Source organism: Schistocerca piceifrons, chromosome 10, assembly GCF_021461385.2.
Source record: "Schistocerca piceifrons isolate TAMUIC-IGC-003096 chromosome 10, iqSchPice1.1, whole genome shotgun sequence".
Classification (NCBI taxonomy): domain Eukaryota; kingdom Metazoa; phylum Arthropoda; class Insecta; order Orthoptera; family Acrididae; genus Schistocerca; species Schistocerca piceifrons.
Window position 1 is genome coordinate 144,730,063 of NC_060147.1, and position 22,078 is coordinate 144,752,140.

General features: G+C 39.3%; 2 protein-coding genes across 2 annotated transcripts in view; one reads left to right on the plus strand and one right to left on the minus strand.

Moving 5' to 3' along the window:
• LOC124718803 (protein disulfide-isomerase A5) overlaps nt 1-12,623 on the minus strand; it is a 169,300-nt gene extending 156,677 nt beyond the window's left edge. The window contains exon 1 of the mRNA XM_047244417.1: nt 12,499-12,623. Coding sequence (XP_047100373.1) covers nt 12,499-12,546 — 48 coding nt within the window. The 5' untranslated portion in view covers nt 12,547-12,623. The remainder of the gene's footprint in view (nt 1-12,498) is intronic.
• A 300-nt stretch (nt 12,624-12,923) lies between these two features.
• LOC124718908 (protein D3-like) lies at nt 12,924-14,196 on the plus strand. Its single transcript, XM_047244557.1, has one exon. The coding sequence runs from the start codon at nt 12,974-12,976 to the stop codon at nt 13,562-13,564; it is 591 nt and encodes a 196-aa protein (XP_047100513.1). The 5' UTR covers nt 12,924-12,973; the 3' UTR covers nt 13,565-14,196.
• The last annotated feature ends 7,882 nt before the right edge of the window (nt 14,197-22,078 follow it).

Genomic DNA, 22,078 nt, shown 5'->3' on the forward strand with positions numbered 1-22,078 from the left:
GACACTGTCCATTCCGTTCAGTTGCTCTTCCAGGTCCTTTGCTCTCTCTGAGGTTCGCCGATGACATTGTAATTCTGTCAAAGTTTTTATTTCTTCTCCATGGATTTTAATTCCTACTCCCAATTTTTCATTTGTTTCCTTTACTGCTTCCTCTATATTCATATTGAATAACTCACTCCCTTCCCAACCACTGCTTCCCTTTCATGCCCCTCGATTCTTATAACTGCCATCTGGTTTCTGTACAAATCGTAAATGGCATTTCGCTCCCTGTATTTTACACCAGCCACCTTCAGGATTTGAAAGAGAGTATTCCAGTCAACATTGTCAAAAGCTTTCTCTAAGTCTACAAATGCTAGAAACGTAGGTTTGCCTTTCCTTAATCTTTCTTCTAAGATAAGTCGTAGGGTCAGTATTGCCTCACATGTTCCAAAATTTCTACCGAAAAACTGATCTTCCCCGAGGTCGGCTTCTACTAGTTTTTCCATTCGTCTGTAAAGAATTCGCGTTAGTATTTTGCAACTGTGACTTGTTAAACTGATAGTTCGGTAATTTTCACATTTGTCAACACCTGCTTTCTTTGGGATTGAAATTATTATATTCTTCTTGAAGTCTGAGGGTATTTCGCCTGTCTCATACATCTTGCTCACCAGATGATAGAGTTTTGTCAGGACTGGCTCTCCCAAGGCTGTCAGTAGTTCTAATGGAATCTTGTCTACTCCCGGGGCCTTGTTTCGGCTCAGGTCTTTCAGTGCTCTGTCAAACTCTTCACGCAGTAACGTATCTCCCATTTCATCTTCATCTACATCCTCTTCCATTTCCATAATATTGTCCTCAAGTACATCACCCTTGTATAGACCTTCTATATACTCCTTCCACCTTTCTGCTTTCCCTTCTTTGCTTAGAACTGGGTTTCCATCTGAGCTCTTGATATTCATACAAGTGGCTCTCTTTTCTCCAAAGGTCTCTTTAATTTTCCTGTAGGCAGTATCTATCTTACCCCTAGTGAGATAAGCCTCTACATCCTTACATTTGTCCTCTAGCCATCCCTGCTTAGCCATTTTGCACTTCCTGTCGATCTCATTTTTGAGACATTTGTATTTCTTTTTGCCTGCTTCATTTACTGCATTTTTATATTTTCTCCTTTCATCAATTAAATTCAATATTTCTTCTGTTACCCAAGGATTTCTACTAGCCCTCGTCTTTTTACCTACTAGATCCTCTGCTGTCTTCACTACTTCATCCCTCAGAGCTACCCATTCCTCTTCTACTATATTTCTTTCCCCCATTCCTGTCAATTGTTCCCTTATGCTCTCCCTGAAACTCTGTACAAGCTCTGGTTCTCTCAGTTTATCCAGGTCCCATCTCCTTAAATTCCCACCTTTTTGCAGATTCTTCAGTTTTAATCTACAGGTCATTACCAATAGATTGTGGTCAGAGTCCACATCTGCCTCTGGTTCCTAAATCTCTGTCTTACCATTATATAATCTATCTGATACCTTTTAGTATAGTGAGTAGCTATCTGTACTCTTCACAAAATTGTTGCAATATATTTTATTTATTTATACTGGATACTGCTCTACAGTACTCGAGGGATCTAGGAAAACCCTTTAAGGGCCTAGAGCCAACGGAGGGAAATTCCTTATCTACGTCTCCCCATAGTAGACAGAGGGCAACGTGACTATGTGTGACAGCTGAGGTAGACAGGGACTGAAGGACGATGGGGATAAGTCGCACTCCATCATTTGCTGGGCAGGACATCCTCTTGCCAGGGAACGGGAAACAATTTCCGTAAGTAGAAGAACCGATTAATAACCAATTGTATAGAACGTGTAAGGCAAAGGGAAATGAGCACATTAAGGATCCACAGGTATTCCACACATTGGCAGTAAACTGTGTTAGTATATTTTGTAAAATTTTCCAGAGATTAAATAATTCACCAGTCGGAGCTCTTGGTGGGTACTACAAAAGATACAGACAAAGTGAAGGAAAATGATCCCAATTTTAAAATAATCACCTGAAATGTGAGAAGACTGCTGCAGTGCAGCAAACTATAAAACTTAAAACTTGAAATGGAATGACTGGAAATAGATATCCTCGGCACATCAGAAATTAGACGGTCCTGTGCAGGAGACTTCTGGTCCACACCAGAACTGACCGAGTTAGACCACGAGTGGGAGGTGTCGGAGTAATTTTAAGAAAAAATATTAGCTCACGTGTCGAGGTAAATGAGCAGTACAGTTCTACGACAATACTAGTCGAAGTTGAGACTAAACCAACCGACATCGTGATAATACAAGTGTGTGTGTCAATTGTAGTGGGACTTTGAATTTCGCCGCACTACACTCGTTCCTTCAGATATAAATTATACCGTCGCAGCTGTACGAGCGCTCGACGGCAGAGAAAATATATAAGAAAATGAAGGTACTAAAATTGTAACTCTTTTTGTTTTTCTACCCGCTTTTGTCTTTGAGAGTGGTAGCTTAACTTACTTATTAGCTAGTCGTGGTCGGATTAAGATGAAAAAACTCACTGATGTGCAGGCGCATTCGGGGGAGTGGGGGGTTGTTTGGGGAAGGAGACCAGACAGCGGTCTCATCGGATTAGGGAATGACGGAGAAGGAAGTCGGCCGTGCCCTTTCAAAGGAACCATCACGGCATTTGCCTGGAGCGATTTAGGGAAATCACGGAAAACCTAAATCAGGATAGCCGGACGCGGGACCGAACCATCGTCCTCCCGAATGTGAGTCCAGTATGCTAGCCACTGCGCGCAGACGTATTGTGGAAGTTGGTATGAAATTCGGAGGATGGAAATATCAACGTAAAATAAATTCCATTCAATACCAAGATGGTTTTGATTTGTATTAATTAGTGATTCCTGGACGATTGCAAAATTTCGGAGCACCTATGACTTTTCACGCAGAAATGAAATGGGAAACTTTTGGACAACAAGACCTGGACACGGCACGAGAGAAAGACATTTTAACATGGTAAAGAATGAACTCTTGTCTACACCATTTCCCCCTGTTAATCACATTTTGTTATTCTCTGTTCTCTTTCAAATAATTTTTGTAGTGAAAATTAGTTTGACTTTTGCTCAGAAATACCGCAAGGACCACCCCAACAATAGCTTTTACGAATCACGAAGTCCAATAACTTTCTGTAATACGAAGTCTGACTTGCATTTCATTCTTTCCCTTTTTCACGGTCATTAACGATTTTAAAAACCCCTTTTTATTCACGATTTCTTCCCACATTTTCAACCTTTTTTTTCTTCTCTTTTTCTTTTTTACTAACCACCACTACACAATGTCAAAAGAAAAGGTGTAGTAGTTGACAAAATACACAAAGAAATAAGTAATGTCGTAAGACGTGTTAAGGGAGATGAAAACCTGTCAGTCACGGTGGACTGGAATGGGAATGTGGGTGAAGAATTGGAAAAATGGATTGTCGGCAATTGGAGGAAGAAATGAAAGAGGAGCCCGACTAATTGAGTCCTGCTCGATGTACCAATTAGTTATCGCAAACACACTTTTCCGACATTACGTAGAAAGACAATATATCTGGAAGGTCCCGAGAGACTTGAGGCAACAACAGGTCGCTAACAGTTTAGTGAAATCACATTTTAGGAACCGAGTAAAAGATCGTAGGAGCTGGAGACACGGGCAGTGATCACAACCTGGTTCTGATGAAAAGTTCATTGGAGTTCAAATGTCTGAGGAAAAAGACAATGAAGCAGAAATCAGAAGTAGAAAATTTGACAATGAGGGTCAAGCAGGGCATTATACACACAAAACAGACAAACTAGTTAGAAATTTCCAATATGGCGAAGTGAAAGAAGATGGAACAAATGACATCTGGTATATATAAAGTATTAGAAAAGATAGTTGGAAAATCTAAACCCAAAAACAGGAGGAAATGTATTACAGAAGATGTTCTTCAGCTTAATGAAAAGAAGACTAAGCAAAAACACAAGAAAGTTTTCCTGAGGAAATATGCACAGAAAGAGAAGAAAATATATGAAATGGAAGAACTGATATAACCTACAGAATAATAAATAAATTTTGTAACAAACAGGTAACATCAATCTCAGATACAGCAGAAGACAAAGAGGCAAAAATACTGTCAGTGAAGACACGGTGAAGGGAAGGAAAGAATAAAACTACGAATTGCATGACAGAATGCCTTTATCAGAGGATGTAATAGGAAAGGAAGTATATGAAGACGACAAAGGAGATGACATTCTGCAAGAAGAATTTGAGAAAGCTCCTAAAGGTCTTCGAGAGAACAAAACAACAGATACTGAGGAAATTCCTGCAGAACTAACTGAGAATGTTGGTAGCAGCATGATAATGGTTAGGTCTATCTGTAAAACAAGGGAGATACCAAATGACTTCCGGAAATGCACGACAGTTCCTATACCGCTATAAAATGTCAGCAGTACCGAACATTAAGCCCAATATCACACGCATCGTCAATCGTCGTAACGATAATTCCGAGAAGAAAACGAGCTCGGCAACTCGCAACAAAATGACAGCAGAGTATAGTCGTCGGATGCGGCACTGACGAATGGGCAACAGTTGCCTCCCAGAGCTCCGCAACACTAACACGATCGGAGATCTAGCTAAAGCCGAGCAGAGGAATTCTCACCCCAGTTCACAGCCACCAATCGAGATGACGGTGTTGTCTCAGATAGCCCAGCAGTGTAGTAAATGCCTCCGGCAGAAGTTTAATGAGAACATTACGTCACTCACGCCTCGAGTGAAGAGTCTCGTGAATTCACCTGTATCGAGTGATACTTTAATATTCAGAGACAGTGGTAAATACTCTGAACATTATTGTGGAAATGGATAGTTGAAAGTTAAATACGTGTGCATACCCATATTGTGATAAAGTGAACTAATATTTTACGTGTTACAGTTTCACTCAATCTGCTCCTCACCTCTGTACTGGTGAGCACATTTTTGTCAGGCCCAATAAGTACGGTACGAGAATACGTGTTCGAAAGACGAGGTGACTGTATGCAGTGCTGAAGAAGAGTACAAGCCTGTAAGAATAATAACTGGTAGACAGGAGCTAGAAGTGATAAAGGAATTTGCCTGTTTGGGAAGAAAGATCACAAGGGACGGCAGAAAGCAGAAAGAAATGGTAAGTGCAATACAGCAGCCAAAACTGCATTCAATATGAGAAAGTAGTTACTCACTAGCAAGAATAAACACTGCAGTCCCCAACAATCAATCTTTCCTTCTCATCCCGTACAGTAAATCTCCCCTCACCCGCGATTCTGGGTGACTTTCCCAAAATTTACCCCTTTTCCTTCACCCTTCTTCCTTCCCCTTCAACACTTCTGCCCGAAGAAGGAGCCACTGGTTCTGAAAGCTTGCCAATCGCAACAGTCTTACGTGTGAGTTCTGCTGCTGCTCGACGAGTAGATTTTTTATCTATCCAATTAAATAATTTTATCATTAATTGATTGTTTTTGTTGTTATATTAGTCTGGAAATAAGGATGCATATCACGAAAGCGCTCCTCAGAGTGTTGGCCTATGTTGTTGTTGTGGTCTTCAGTCCTGAGACTGGTTTTATGCAGCTCTCCATGCTACTCTATCCTGTGCAAGCTTTTTCATCTCCCAGTACCTACTGCAACCTACATCCTTCTGAATCTGCTTAGTGTATTCATCTCTTGGTCTCCCTCTACAATTTTTACCCTCCACGCTGCCCTCCAATACTAAATTGGTGATCCCTTGATGCCTCAGAACATGTCCTACCAACCGATCCTTTCTTCTGGTCAAGTTGTGCCACAAACTTCTCTTCTCCCCAATCCTGTTCAATACTTCCTCATTAGTTATGTGATCTACCCATCTAATCTTCAGCATTCTTCTGTAGCACCACATTTCGAAAGCTTCTATTCTCTTCTTGTCCAAACTATTTATCGTCCATGTTTCACTTCCATACATGGCTACACTCCATACGAATACTTTCAGAAATGACTTCCTGACACTTAAATCTATACTCGATGTTAACAAATTTCTCTTCTTCAGAAACGCTTTCCTTGCCATTGCCAGCCTACATTTTATATCCTCTCTACTTTGACCATCATCAGTTATTTTGCTCCCCAAATAGCAAAACTCCTTACTACTTTAAGTGCCTCATTTCCTAATCTATATGGATGCAAAACTTGGACAGTAGGAAAACGAGAGGGAAGCCCAGGAGATGTGGTGCTACAGATGATCCTGGAATGGGAACCGGAGGGAAAGAAGAGAAGAGGGCGCCCTATGACCACCTGGCTCCAGAATGTACAGTTAACAATGAGAAGATCTGGTGCACAGGAAGAAGATATGCAAGATCGGATCATCTTGACGGATATCCTGAGGAGATAAATTAATATTTTATGTGACAGACGTAATAATTTCCGGGTATTTGTTATCTTGGAGAAAAACCTTAGTATAGGGGAAAATCTCAATAAATAATAAAATAACAATAAATGTGAGAACATCACAAAGGCAAATCCAAGATCAATGCACATACTTGTAATACGATATGCAAATTTCAGGTCAACAGACACGTCTGATCCTACCCGTCGGCTTTGACCCGTGACATTTGGGTGTTGAGGTGTGTGATGTCATGACGGCGCAGAGTTTAGTTTACGAGTTGGTTGCGTTCGTAGATTTCGTCTTGTTGCAGTCGGTGGTGTCCTGTGGTGGTGTGTGTACGGTCCGAATATTACGTAGTGTATCGGGTTCCTTTGAGCGTTGTCGGTAGCAGTAGGAAGTAATTTGTATTGCCTGTGATTGAAGAACAGAAATTAGTTTCAGTAAGTGATCATTTTTTTTTTTTTTTTTAAATTGCAGTGTCAATTGGTGTTATTGGTTTGCTGTTTGCCGTGCAGTAAGGTGTTTATTTTGTGGCTTCTTTTGTTGGGTGTGGATATGACAATGGAATTTAACAGTTCACGGTTGCGTGCTGAGATGAGGGAGGACGTGATATCCCTCATAAAATTTTTGCAGATGTTTGGACTGCTGCCTGAAATAGTCAAGTGCAGCGCCTGTAAAGAGAATATGTGGTTGGCGAAAATTCTGGCGTCTCGGACCGGGGACTGTTAAATGTGACTGTGCCGAAGGAATAACCTATGGCGCTCCATTAGACACGATACCTGGTTCGAGAAATTGTTTTGATGACTTATTATTTTTGTTATAGATCCTCCATCCGCGCACGAGACTGGTGAGAGTGAGAGGACAGTTTTAGATTAGTTTTCTTTTTGTAGGGAAGTGTGTTCAGAATATGTGAAGTATATGGGTAAGTCGGGTGGGCCGGGGGTGGTGGCCGAGACAGACGAATCGCAGTTTGGGAAGAGAAAATATGGGAGGGGTAAGTCTTCGGTCGGTTTACGGGTGTGGGCAGGTTTTTAATTTCGGGAGGTGGATACGCAGATTGTGTTTTCAGGATTTTGGAGGGGCGTACGAAGAGAGAATTGGTGGGGTTAATTGAAGTGTATATAGAGGAGGAGAGTACGGTAGTGTCAGAGGCTTTTTTGTCGTATAAGGGGTTGGGGAAGAGGGATTATGATCATTTAGTTGTAAATCATAGTTTACAGTTCAAGAATTACGAAACTGCAGCATGTACTAATACGATAGAGGGCTTTTTCAGGGCAGTTAACTCAGTCACAGGGAGGGGAAGAAACAGTCTTCCGCCCTGCAATCTCAATCTCATGTAGATGATTATTGCTGGCGGAAGAGCGTCCCTGGGCAGTATTATTTCTTTTCTCGCCCCCCCCCTTTTTTTTTTTAGGGCTGTTGGTAAAATGTATGGGCAAAGGATGGTTAGCTGGGGGTTTTTGTATGTGGTATGTGGTCAGGGGTGTGCAGGGCAGGTTGTTGGCAATGTTTGTGGATTTAGGTTTGTTGGGTGGGTTGTCTTATGATTATGTTGCCGAGGATCCGTTTTGTTGCAGTTGTTTTTGAGTTGTAGTGTGTGATTGAGTTACATTTATTTTCTGGTTTTTATTTGTTGGCCACTTTTGTTTTTTGGGAGGGGGGGGGGGGGGCGAGGGAGAGGTTTGGGGAGGAGGAGGAGAGGGGTTGTGGTTGGTAGGTTGTGTGTGGGCTGGGAGTTTTTTTGGTTGCGTTTTGTTTGTTTGTGGGTGTGGAGAGGGGAGGGGGGGAGGGGTCTGGGTTTGTGGATGTGGCTGAGTTTGATTGGGGTAGCTGACCTAGTATGTAGCACTGGAATTTTTTCATGTTAAGTAGTCTATTTTTGGGTCTATTGTTCATGCGTTTTGATGTTTTGTGGGGGTTTTTCATGTGTTGTCGGTTTCACGTTATTTATCACAAGTGTAGGTGTTTGATGCTTTGGTACTGTCACCTGTGGTTGATTTATGTAACTTAAGGGAAGTATCCGATTCCAATTTTTGTAGTTGTAGATGCGTTGTGGTATCGTGAGCTGTTCTTGATCTATATAGGTCCGAGTGAAGTGTCCAATTCCAAGTTGTCGTAGCCCTGTGTGTTTTGGTATCATCGGTTGTAGTTGACCTATATAGGTCAACGGAAGTGTCGGATTCCAGTTTTTGTTGTTTTTTGTGTTGGTTTCGTGGTATCGATAGTTGCCGTCTGATTATAATTTTTGGGTGTTGTCGTTTTTTATTTTGTTGTATCGACAATTGCGGTTGAGCTATGCAGGTAGAGGAAGATGGCCGATTCCTACGGACATTGTGAGTGCAGCAGAATGTGGGAATTTTGTGTTGTGTTTCTGTCGTCGTTTTGTGTGGTTTGGGATCGTGGTGTGTGGTTTTATACGTTTATATTTAGTTTGTCCCCAACCAAAAACCCCCAGTTTCCCACACCGATCCCGTTAGTTTGATTATATTTTTAGAGGGACATGTGTTTGTTGTTTTTAAATCTATATGTTTATGTAATGACGTCATTGGTGCCATATTGGGGATGTTGAGAATGGTCATTTCCACCACATTGGTGATGTCATGTGTCAAAGCAGACAGGTGGAATCTGACGCATCTGTAACCCCCAAATTTCCATCAAAGAAATAAGCACACATCACAAACACACTGGTATGTGCAGTATTTTGAAAAAAAGCACTGTCATTTGTGTTCTCATCCCCTTAGTCCTGAGACACTGGCACCTAAGATGTCCAGATGAAAGCCAAATGCCAGGATTTTCTCAGAAAACTCAGGTTTCTTGCTTACCAACATAGTGACCAAAAGGCTTCTTATCCCAAAGTATGACACTGCAGAGTTTCATTAATGTGATTCAATGATGAGTGAGCTGCACTAGATAAATTTTCCATATACTTATACGAATAACATAATCCAAGTTTAGCACAACATTTATAAGTACAGTCTTCGGAATTCACAACATTTAGAGTTTGCCTATCCCCACGACGATAACAGCTAAATTTTCAATACGGTAATTTCACACAATTTACTGTTTCATTACTATTTAAAACTTAAAATGAATTTGCTGCTTTGAGGAGGCATTTCCAAAAGTATCCATTTCATCATCATCATCAGCAGCAGCAGCAGCAGCCGCAGCAGCTAAGGAAAATGGATGGGTAACTGTCAGTATTAGAAGGTCCTTCCAGACATTTAAATTTTCAGTTCTTTGCATAAGCATTAACCCAATATATAGGTGTTTGGTTACTATCCCACACATAAAAAAAGAGTATAAGAAGTGCACTACACAGATAACATTCCAGTCTCTGTACTGAAGGTATGCACACAAAGCATACAAGCCCCATTAATAAATGAGTCCTTTAGTTCAGTTATTTACCTGGAGTACTGTACCTAAAGCACACCCAAGGTATCCTTACTAATTAAAGACAATTGAATCAATCACGAACACTAGACTAATGAGTTACACGAATAAATACAACATTCTTAATAACATACAGTTCGGCTTACTACCTGCCTTTATAGAGTTCACAACAATGATACTTGAAGCTCATGGCAAGGATGACTGTGTTACGTTCATATTCTTAGCCTTGTTTACAGCTTATGATGCTGATACTACTAATCAAGCTACCATTCGATGTAGGCTAAGAGGAATAGTGGTTCCAATGTTACCTCGAAAGCAGGGTGCAAAAGGGAGAGTTAGTTCACATATCTTCTGATGACAATTTTTTTAGTACAGCAAGTGACAGACATGAATAACACAGGTGTTCCTCAAGGTAGTGTTTTGGGTTCAATTCACAGATAAGGCGCGAGATTGGACAGCCCCATTCCCCAACACCTCGAGATCTAGTTAAGGTTAAAGGGTTGGCATTTGTTCGAGAGCTGGCAAAACCCAAAAAATATGAAAGCAAATGAAGATTGTGGTAACAAATTGACTAGTAGTGTAGGCTAATGTTTACAGCTGTGCCACACTGAAAAATGCGAGGGGGGGGGGGGTCTATATATAACATTAACCCAATTCTGTTTTCCATATAAATCAAAGACTTTACAGACAATACAAGACACGGAAAAAAGTTCTCTTTTGTTATGGTAACAGCATCACACTCACTGATAAAATACCATAACCTCTATTACAGGAGACAAATGAAACTCTTATGGCTGTTTACAGTTGTGCATTATGCAATAAATTTATATTGAAAATGAAGAAAACAAACAGTGTGTGCTCTAGCACAAAGAGAGATAACAATTCTGTCACATTATGTACAGATGAAAATCTGTAGACTGTAACAAACACAAAATTTTAAGGGATCAATCCTGATTGCCAATTAGCATGGAATGACACAATAAGATACTAGCAAAAAGAAAGTTATGGGGATATTTTTCTCTTGGGTTCTATCATCAGTTTGTGACAGCTAATGTCTTGTTGTGACATATTATTCTCACATACACTCAGTTCTCAGCTATTGGATTCTTTCCTAGTTGTCAAAGACCCAAAACATGGGGATCACTTTTAAACTGCAGAAAATGTCTGTAAGAATAATAACTAGAAGTAGTTGCCTGGCTTACTATAAAGAACTGTTAAAAACGGTACATCATTACTGCACCATGTAAGCACATCTACGAATCTGTTGAGCATATCAGGGAAAAGAATCCTAAGTGTTTCACTAATTGGTCTACACGTAGCTATAGAACAAGAGCCAGTTTGGAATTACCGTGGAGAAACAGAAAAAATTCAAAACCGCCCTTTCTATCAGGGAATAAAACTTTATACTGAATTGCCCAACAAGATGAAAAAGATTATTAAAATATATCTGTTTAAAGAAGTAGTTAAAATGTTATCCATAAGTAATTTATACTATACAACCACAGATAACTTTAGACGACTCAGATTAGTGGTTATAGTGAAACTGGATAACAGTAGCGCTCTGTCACATTAAAATACACATTACATGATCACACTGTAACACTTTTATAAAAATATCCCACGACAATATCTACACTGCAGTCATTCTCCTGAGTTCAACATCTCACTCATCATGGGGGGATGCTGACTCAGTTATTCAGGCGGACTGAGGGTGGGACACGAACACATCCTTGGAGCATAGTTGTACGTTCACAGGCAAGGAATCAGTTTTCCAAACCGACTGGAGTTTGTGCAATGGGTATAGCAGCATGTTTATGGTTCAGCGAGTGTCCTGGGTGTGCGCACTAACGAAGAGCAAGTCTATATTTTATATTATAAGTTATCTGGAAATTGTTTGCATATCTAACAATATTGTACAATAGGAACAAACTGAATGAGAAAATGCAGTTATTAAGACACTGATCTCAAATTCAGTGCGATGGAGTTTGTTCTGTCCGGGCATCCTGACTAATGTTTCTCTGAATTATTTCAGGTAAATGCTACGATGATTCCCTCATAGAGGCCACAGCCAATCGCATGATCTAGCCTCATAAATCATACTTACACATTCAGTGTGTACATGTATTTTGGAGAAACTTATTTTCATAGTATTATGATGGCAAATACTGTATCACTGTATGATGATCCCTGGAAGAATAAATAATCACACTGCAACTGGGGGTATTTTGTCGTTATGTAAACGCGCAAAAGAATTATTTGCTAAGACACTATAACTGTTTCCGGTAATATTGTTCTCATTTTATTTATAGTTCGGATGTAGCGAAATGAATGCGCGGAACGCTAAAATATCCTTCCCTCTTCAAAAGTTGCAAGCAACGTTCTAGAGTAACAAAACATCGATGTGATGGTGTTCTTAAGAAAAAAAAAATTTGCATCAATTCAACGCGTTACTAATTAACACACAGACCTTTCATGACAAGGTTTCCCCAGACATAACTAGAGGACGTGGGCAGAAGGGTTCTTTGATAAGAACGATCAGCTAGTAATCCGTATGAATACATTTTACCAAACGACTGAACACTGTTTGCAATTCATTTCAAAGTCTTACGTAACAAAGAATATTTATTAAGTTGCCAGGGGTCCTGGTACATCATGCTTCTTAAAGCCGGCTGGTCCTGGTGTTAACTAGTTTCGCGTACAGGACTAATATTATAATAACCAAATATGGCTAAAACTTACTCCTAGAAAGAGCAACAGTAAACACACGACGTTTCTATTTGGATTCATAATTGCACAGTTACTTTACTTTCAATTCACTATACGCGTCATATACACATTGCCTACTCTACTTTGACAACTTCAACCGGATGTGACGTATGTAAACAGTTGCCGCTAACTTATTCAAAACACTCGTTATGGCAAAGACATGTTTTATTACTTATTACACACTTTTGCCAACATAGTCAGAACTACATCACGCTGAAATATCGAGTGTTTTGACTCCTCTAATCAATTTTTAGAATATGAGGAAAATATATGTCGTGACAAAATGTAATAGAATAAATAGATACACTCTTATCTCAGGGAAAAATTATTACACTACTTCGTATTTTGTTTCAGATTTGGCCACCCTGAATTTACGCACGACGAATTGTTCTATCAATACAAGTTCGTATAGTCTGTGAGTTGTAAATTTCGAGCAACAGCTGGGAAGATGAGGGGCGTCCTATTTGGTGCATTTTCACTATTTCTATGCGTCTCGTGTTCTGCTGACGCATTGGATTATGTGCCGGATGTTGTTCCTCAAGAACCATCATCGGTTTTAAATGTTCACTACGGAAAACATGCTGTAGAAAACGGCAATCAGTTGACGCCTACTGATGTAAAAGAACAGCCGTCAGTGACGTGGGACGCGGAGAAAGATACCTATTATACTCTTGCGATGACGGATCCAGATGCACCGAGCAGAAAAGATCCAAAGTTTCGGGAATTTCTTCACTGGCTCGTGGTAAATATTCCAGGAAACGACATTGCCAAGGGGGAGACACTGGCAGAATATGTTGGATCTGGGCCGCCGCGTGGAACTGGTCTACATCGCTATGTATTTCTCGTGTTCAAACAACCAGGAAAGCTCGATTTCGACGAAGAACCTACAAGCAGAACCTCTCGTATTGGCAGACCCCGATTTTCCATTCACAAATTTGTACAAAAATATAACATGGAAGAACCAGCAGTAGGTGGAAATTATTATCAGGCACAATATGATGATTATGTACCTGTTATTCAACGGCAGCTAAGCGGCTAAATTTCTCGCTTCCAACAATAATTACTTAACCGAAAAATCCATGACATTTGCTAGTCTAATTCTTGGAATCTCATTTTTTTTTTTTGTTGTTGGTCAGAATAGAATGTTAATTTCCAGATTAAATGATATTTAACGCTTACTTTGTGCCATGTGAGATAATTACTTCGCAAATTTTTCTAAAAAATGTCGCTGTCGAAGATACAGAAATCAAAGTATTTCGTTATTGTGCCAGTTCCTATGCTTTCCTTTCTTCTTACAGATCCATCAGTTATATATTGTTTTTAAAGTCTAATACTTTAGTATGTTACGGTTATAGTTAAATGTTTTCTTTCTTCTGTTAGCTTGAAGCCGAGGGTAGTACTAGCCAATTTTATGTGCCCTTTATGGATTATATTGTTTATAGTATTGATAAAACATTGAGCTTTTTGTGCCATTTAATAATGGTGATTGTATTTTAAATATTACTTCCTAACAAATAGGGTAACATGGTGCTACATAATTTTTATTTTGCCAAATTTTGCTCATAGTAATAATTTACTACTATTTGTACCTTTTTATGATCTGGTGATTAAAAAAAATTTCATTCTATGAATATCAGTATTAAATGAAAAAATTAAAACAAACTTTCTTCATTTCCAGTCTCTATTTTTATGTAATTTCTGTCTTCATCAATGAAAGACTACTTCACAAAATTTGAAGTAGTGTATGGTTGGCTTTACTGTTGCGTAAGAGTTTAATACGTATCTAAACTTACTTTCAGGATGTTACTGTAGTGTGTGTGTGTGTGTGTGTGTGTGTGTGTGTGTGTGTGTGTGTGTGTAACTTTTCTGCTTGGTGTCTGCCCATGCTTTAACCATATTTATAAACAAGTGATAATGATTGTAATGATTTCAAACAAAAACATTCCAACCTCTGTCCAACGTTATTTTGTCAGCTCTTTTGGTCTGTTAGTTTACTTCACCACAGACAGCAATGTTTAATTTGGATTTGCAGTGCTTTTCACCAACATAAATTTAAAGTAGTTCCACCTTTTCTATGCACTTTACCTTAGGTGTTTGCTTCCATGTGATTGCCAGAGCTAAATGGGCAATGCTAAATGGTTTGTGCTACACTTCAGAATTTCATTCCTTTTTAGTTAATGCACACTGCAGCCTAGTATGTCTCCCACATAAAACACTAGTGTAATTACTTATTACATGAATTTTGTGTTTATTTGATTATAATACACAGGTATATACTTTGGAAGTAATATTGTGAACGGAAAATTTGCCACATAAGTGAAAAATGGACATGATTTAAAATGCATAGACACACACATAGTGCCTGCTTGTAGAGGTAGAGAGAGAGAGAGAGAGAGAGAGAGAGAGAGAGATGTACAGAAATAATTAGATTTATATTCCACTATTAATTTAATAGCAGTTGCGAATGCTACAACCAGAGTAGCTAAGCTTAGCGGATTATCAATTAAGAGTTTAAAATATTTTACTATAACCAAATACAATGGTATCCAGATTGGCTAAATGGCATCCCTGACCTTGTTATTCATTTGAGTACAACAGACAATGTGACAAATCACTGTGATTTAACTCACAGTGTTGAAGTTATGTATGTATGATGCATACGACAAATTAGTTTTAAACAATATTTATTTTACAGGAGTCATGTTTTTTTAATGTTTAATTGCAAAAGTGTTGCCATCAGCATGGCATAGCCGAGCAGTATTCCTGTTGAAGAGATGCCTTGCTGAGGTGTTGTGACCTGAGGCCACTGCAAAGAAGAACGCATACGACAGGAATGCAGCAGTTGTCGGTTTTGCATTATGACGTACTAGATTCTATACTCCTGAGCAGAATAGTATGCAAATTCAAAAAAACATTGTCGTTATGCAACTGTGCCATCGTTGTGGGAATGGTTTGTTCTACTAATGTGAAAAGGTCACATGTTTTCAGCGTGCTGGTAGGCCCTACTTCTTGTATAATAACGGTCAAATTCTTCATTTGTGTGGCTATGGATCTCAAGTGGGTGGATAAACACTTTATTAAAGTTGGTATTGTGGATGCAACTATTGAAATGCGTTATTTCGCCGCTATAAACACTTTATTTTATTCAGTTGAAACTTAGTGATCGGTTTTCTCATCTGTGTCTTGCTTACAACGAGGTCTCGATGTTTTCTTTCACATTTCACAAGAATTTTCACCTATGGCACAGATGCTGTGAATAGAAAAGAAAAAACAATGGTGAGACTTAAATAGCGGACAACGAAAAGCAACACAACACAGCAAGGTTGACAATAAAGTTTACTTGTAGGGTAACATTTTTCGGACGGCCAATAACACAGCGGGGAGGGGATGAGAGGTTAAAGGATTGTTTTTCCGCATTATTTCGCTTTAGTTCGGAAGACGGCGCACGAACATGTGAAGGCTTGTTTGTTATCGACAGGAGTGTAGAAGTGCGCAAAGGGGATAACTATGAATTTCATTAAGTATGATGCGTACATCAACGACCAGTGCTGTGGAACACAGAAAATAACACTATCTACAAAAACCGCAGTCTGAAAGAGGACATTGTTGCTGCACAAGCGTAGTAAAAGGTCTGCATTAGTGAGTTTTGGGCAGCTAAAACTTTTTTCAAACTTCATTACGTGTGTTCCGTGTTTATGGGCAGCAACTTGCAAACTCTGATTTCATATTGCGATGTTCGTTTACATTACTTTTCACATCCTGTAACTGGTCGAAGACATGTCACATTTATAGTGTGTTAATGGTAAATTGGCCGATCAGCTCCATATCACGGAAACAGTAGAAGTTTGTTTTTGGTTGTAATAATTATGGTTGTGATAACCAGGGCGCGCGTTCTCGCATCATTCTCATGAAATTACCGATAACAGTAAACAAACATTCTCGTATGTTCTGAATAATACTGTATTCGTGGTATATTATAGACTACACTTAGTGGCTACACAACTTGACTTCCAAGAGACCTAGAATAAAAATATAACAAGATTTTGTACCTTTGATTAAAATTCGTAGTCCATTTCTTCTTCTTATTCTTGTCTTTTCGTTTTATACAAAGTACCCTAAGTCATTTTCTGGTACATTTCATGTATTGGTTGAAAAGTTAGACAAGTGACGTTTTCTGGATCCTCGTAATACATTCGGAGGCAAGAAATGTCCCATCATTTAGTGTGTTGGTTTGCAGTTGGTTTCTGATTTTGGTTTTCAGCAGGTTTAGCTGAAATTTAACATAAAATGTTAACGTAAAAAGCATGATTACATGTTAATAACCAGTTTATAAGCTTTAACGATTTACATAACTCAGAAAAAAAAATCTTTCACAGTCAGCACTTAAATGAGTTAAACTCAAAACTGAGAGGGCAAAATAGCTAAATTCCTTGAATACTTCAGCTTAATTATTTAATATATTCCACATTATATCTGGTGATTGCTCCTTTTGTAGATTAGATTAGTATTTGTTCCATAGATCATGAATGCGACACTTCGTAATGATGTGGAACGTGTCAGGTTAATAAAAGGTGGCTATACAAAATGTATGTATGTCTACACAAAATGTAATTACGCAAAATTATATGACACATAATATTTTCAATTTTTTGTGGGGGTTGGGGAAATTACCCACTTACTATGTCCAAAAATTCATCTAATGAGTAGAAGGAATTGCCATTAAGAAATTCTTTTAAATTCCTTTTAAATGCTATATGGCTATCTGTCAGACGCTGTTACGTGACCAAAGACTTTTGTGGCAGCATAATATACCCCTTTCCGAACCAAAGTTAGATTTAACGTTAAGTAGTGAAGATCATCCGTTCTCCTAGTGTTGTAGCCATGTACACTGCTATTACTTTTGAATACGTTCGGATTGTTAATAACAAATTTCATAAGTGAATATATATATTGTGAGGCTACAGTGAAAATCCCTAGCTCTTTAAATAAGTGTCTGCAGGATGATCTTGTACGGGCTCCAGCAATTATTCTGATTACACACTTTTGTGCAATGAACACTCTTTTACTCAATGATGAATTACCCCAGAATATGATGCCATAAGTAAGCCCATGAACCATGGACCTTGCCGTTGGTGGGGAGGCTTGCGTGCCTCAGCGATACAGATAGCCGTACCGTAGGTGCAACCACAACGGAGGGGTATCTGTTGAGAGGCCAGACAAACGTGTGGTTCCTGAAGAGGGGCAGCAGCCTTTTCAGTAGTTGCAAGGGCAACAGTCTGGATGATTGACTGATCTGGCCTTGTAACAATAACCAAAACGGCCTTGCTGTGCTGGTACTGCGAACGGCTGAAAGCAAGGGGAAACTACAGCCGTAATTTTTCCCGAGGGCATGCAGCTTTACTGTATGATTACATGATGATGGCGTCCTCTTGGGTAAAATATTCCGGAGGTAAAATAGTCCCCCATTCGGATCTCCGGGCGGGGACTACTCAAGAGGATGTCGTTATCAGGAGAAAGAAAACTGGCGTTCTACGGATCGGAGCGTGGAATGTCAGATCCCTTAATCGGGCAGGTAGGTTAGAAAATTTAAAAAGGGAAATGGATAGGTTGAAGTTCGATATAGTGGGAATTAGTGAAGTTCGGTGGCAGGAGGAACAAGACTTCTGGTCAGGTGACTACAGGGTTAAAAACACAAAATCAAATAGGGGTAATGCAGGAGTAGGTTTAATAATGAATAGGAAAATAGGAATGCGGGTAAGCTACTACAAACAGCATAGTGAATGCATTATTGTGGCCAAGATAGATACGAAGCCCACACCTACTACAGTAGTACAAGTTTATATGCCAACTAGCTCTGCAGATGACGAAGAAATTGAAGAAATGTATGATGAAATAAAAGAAATTATTCAGATTGTGAAGGGAGACGAAAATTTAATAGTCATGGGTGACTGGAATTAGAGTGTAGGAAAAGGGAGAGAAGGAAACATAGTAGGTGAATATGGATTGGGGGACAGAAATGAAAGAGGAAGTCGCCTGGTAGAATTTTGCACAGAGCACAACATAATCATAACTAACACTTGGTTTAAGAATCATGAAAGAAGGTTGTATACATGGAAGAACCCTGGAGATACTAAAAGGTATCAGATAGATTATATAATGGTAAGACAGAGATTTAGGAACCAGGTTTTAAATTGTAAGACATTTCCAGGGGCAGATGTGGACTCTGACCACAATCTATTGGTTATGACCTGTAGATTAAAACTGAAGAAACTGCAAAAAGGTGGGAATTTAAGGAGATGGGACCTGGATAAACTAAAAGAACCAGAGGTTGTACAGAGATTCAGGGAGAGCATAAGGGAGCAATTGACAGGAATGGGGGAAATAAATACAGTAGAAGAAGAATGGGTAGCTTTGAGGGATGAAGTAGTGAAGGCAGCAGAGGATCAAGTAGGTAAAAAGACGAGGGCTAGTAGAAATCCTTGGGTAACAGAAGAAATATTGAATTTAATTGATGAAAGGAGAAAATATAAAAATGCAGTAAGTGAAACAGGCAAAAAGGAATACAAACGTCTCAAAAATGAGATTGACAGGAAGTGCAAAATGGCTAAGCAGGGATGGCTAGAGGACAAATGTAAGGATGTAGAGGCCTATCTCACTAGGGGTAAGATAGATACCGCCTACAGGAAAATTAAAGAGACCTTTGGAGAAAAGAGAGCCACTTGCATGAATGTCAAGAGCTCAGATGGAAACCCAGTTCTAAGCAAAGAAGGGAAAGCAGAAAGGTGGAAGGAGTATATAGAGGGTCTATACAAGGGCAATGTACTTGAGGACAATATTATGGAAATGGAAGAGGATGTAGATGAAGATGAAATGGGAGATATGATACTGCGTGAAGAGTTTGACAGAGCACTCAAAGACCTGAGTCGAAACAAGGCCCCCGGAGTAGACAATATTCCATTGGAACTACTGACGGCCGTGGGAGAGGCAGTCCTGACAAAACTCTACCATCTGGTGAGCAAGATGTATGAAACAGGCGAAATACCCTCAGACTTCAAGAAGAATATAATAATTCCAATCCCAAAGAAAGCAGGTGTTGACAGATGTGAAAATTACCGAACTATCAGCTTAATAAGTCACAGTTGCAAAATACTAACACGAATTCTTTACAGACGAATAGAAAAACTAGTAGAAGCCAACCTCGGGGAAGATCAGTTTGGATTCCGTAGAAACACTGGAACACGTGAAGCAATACTGACCTTACGACTTATCTTAGAAGAAAGATTAAGGAAAGGCAAACCTACGTTTCTAGCATTTGTAGACTTAGAGAAAGCTTTTGACAATGTTGACTGGAATACTCTCTTTCAAATTCTAAAGGTGGCAGGGGTAAAATGCAGGGAGCGAAAGGCTATTTACAATTTGTACAGAAACCAGATGGCAGTTATAAGGGTCGAGGGACATGAAAGGGAAGCAGTGGTTGGGAAGGGAGTAAGACAGGGTTGTAGCCTCTCCCCGATGTTGTTCAATGTGTATATTGAGCAAACAGTAAAGGAAACAAAAGAAAAATTCGGAGTAGGTATTAAAATTCATGGAGAAGAAATAAAAACTTTGAGGTTCGCCGATGACATTGTCATTCTGTCAGAGACAGCAAAGGACTTGGAAGAGCAGTTGAATGGAATGGACAGTGTCTTGAAAGGAGGATATAAGATGAACATCAACAAAAGCAAAACAAGGATAATGGAATGTAGTCTAATTAAGTCGGGTGATGCTGAGGGAATTAGATTAGGAAATAAGGCACTTAAAGTAGTAAAGGAGTTTTGCTGTTTGGGGAGCAAAATAACTGATGATGGTCGAAGTAGAGAGGATATAAAATGTAGGCTGGCAATGGCAAGGAAAGCGTTTCTGAAGAAGAGAAATTTGTTAACATCCAGTATTGATTTAAGTGTCAGGATGTCATTTCTGAAAGTATTCGTATGGAGTGTAGCCATGTATGGAAGTGAAACATGGACGATAAATAGTTTGGACAAGAAGAGAATAGAAGCTTTCGAAATGTGGTGCTACAGAAGAATGCTGAAGATTAGATGGGTAGATCACATAACTAATGAGGAAGTATTGAATAGGATTGGGGAGAAGAGAAGTTTGTGGCACAACTTGACCAGAAGAAGGGATCGGTTGGTAGGACATGTTCTGAGGCATCAAGGGATCACTAATTTAGTACTGGAGGGCAGCGTGGAGGGTAAAAATCGTAGAGGGAGACCAAGAGATGAATACACTAAGCAGATTCAGAAGGATGTAGGTTTGCAGTAGGCACTGGGAGATGAAAAAGCTTGCACAGGATAGAGTAGCATGGAGAGCTGCATCAAACCAGTCTCAGGACTGAAGACCACAACAACAACAACAAGAAAGCAGAGGATGAAAATAAGCGTGGTAAGCTAATTTACTGAGATGTATATTGCTAAAATTTGCAATGACCCTAATAGCACAAGTAGCTGAACTCAAACGTTTCAGTGGATCTTCAGTGTGTTTTTTCCAGGTCAACCCCTCATCAATGCATACACCTAGGAATTTTGCATATTCTACCTTAGCTACCGATTTCTGATCGAAGTCTATATTTATTAATGGTGTCATTCCATTTACTGTGTGGAACTGCATGTACTGTGTTTTGTCAAACTTTAATGAGAGCTCATTTGCAGAGAACCACTTAATGATTTTCAAAAAATGATCATTTACAATTTCACCAGTTAATTCTTGTCTGTTGGGTGTGATAGATACATTTGTATCATCGGCAAAAAGTACCAGCTTTGCATCTTCGTGAATACAGAATAGCAAGTCATTAATATATATTAAGAACGGCAGAGGACCCACGACCGAACCTTGTGGCACCTCATTCTTGATTGTTCCCCAGTTTGAGAAATCACCAGTTTTTTGCATTATTATGTAAACTGCTTATTTCAACTTTCTGCACTCTTCCAGTTAGGTATGATTTAAACCATTTGAGCGCTGTCCCATTCATACCATACTACTTGAGCTTATCGAGAAGTATTCTACGATTTACATAATCAACAGCCTTTGAGAGATCACAAAATATCCCAACGGGTGACTTCTGACTACTCAGAACATTTAATATTTCATTAGTGAAAGTATATATAGCATTTTCCATTCTGGAAACCAAACTGACATTTTGTTAAAACTTTATTTTTCAAAGGTGTGAAGCTACTCTACAATACATTACTTTTCCAAGAAGTTGGGTAAGGCAGTCAGAAGAGAGATTGGGTGGTAGTTGTTGACATCAGACGTATCCCCTTTTTTATGCAGTGGTTTAACAATGGCATACTTCAGTCTATCTGGGAAAATACCCTGCTTGAGAGAGCTGTTACATACGTGGCTAAGAATCCCGCTTATCTCTTGGGAACAAGCTTTTATTATCCTGCTGGAAATGCCATCAATTCCATGTGAGCTTTTATTCGTGATAGAGTTTATTATCTTCCTAATTTCAGAAGCAGAGGTGGGTGGAATTTCAATTGTGTCAAATTGCGTGGGTAAGGCCTCTTCCATT

Coding starts and splice junctions, on each gene's coding strand:
- LOC124718908 (XM_047244557.1), top strand. CDS start 12,974: ATGAGGGGCGTCCTATTTGGTGCATTTTCACTATTTCTATGCGTCTCG.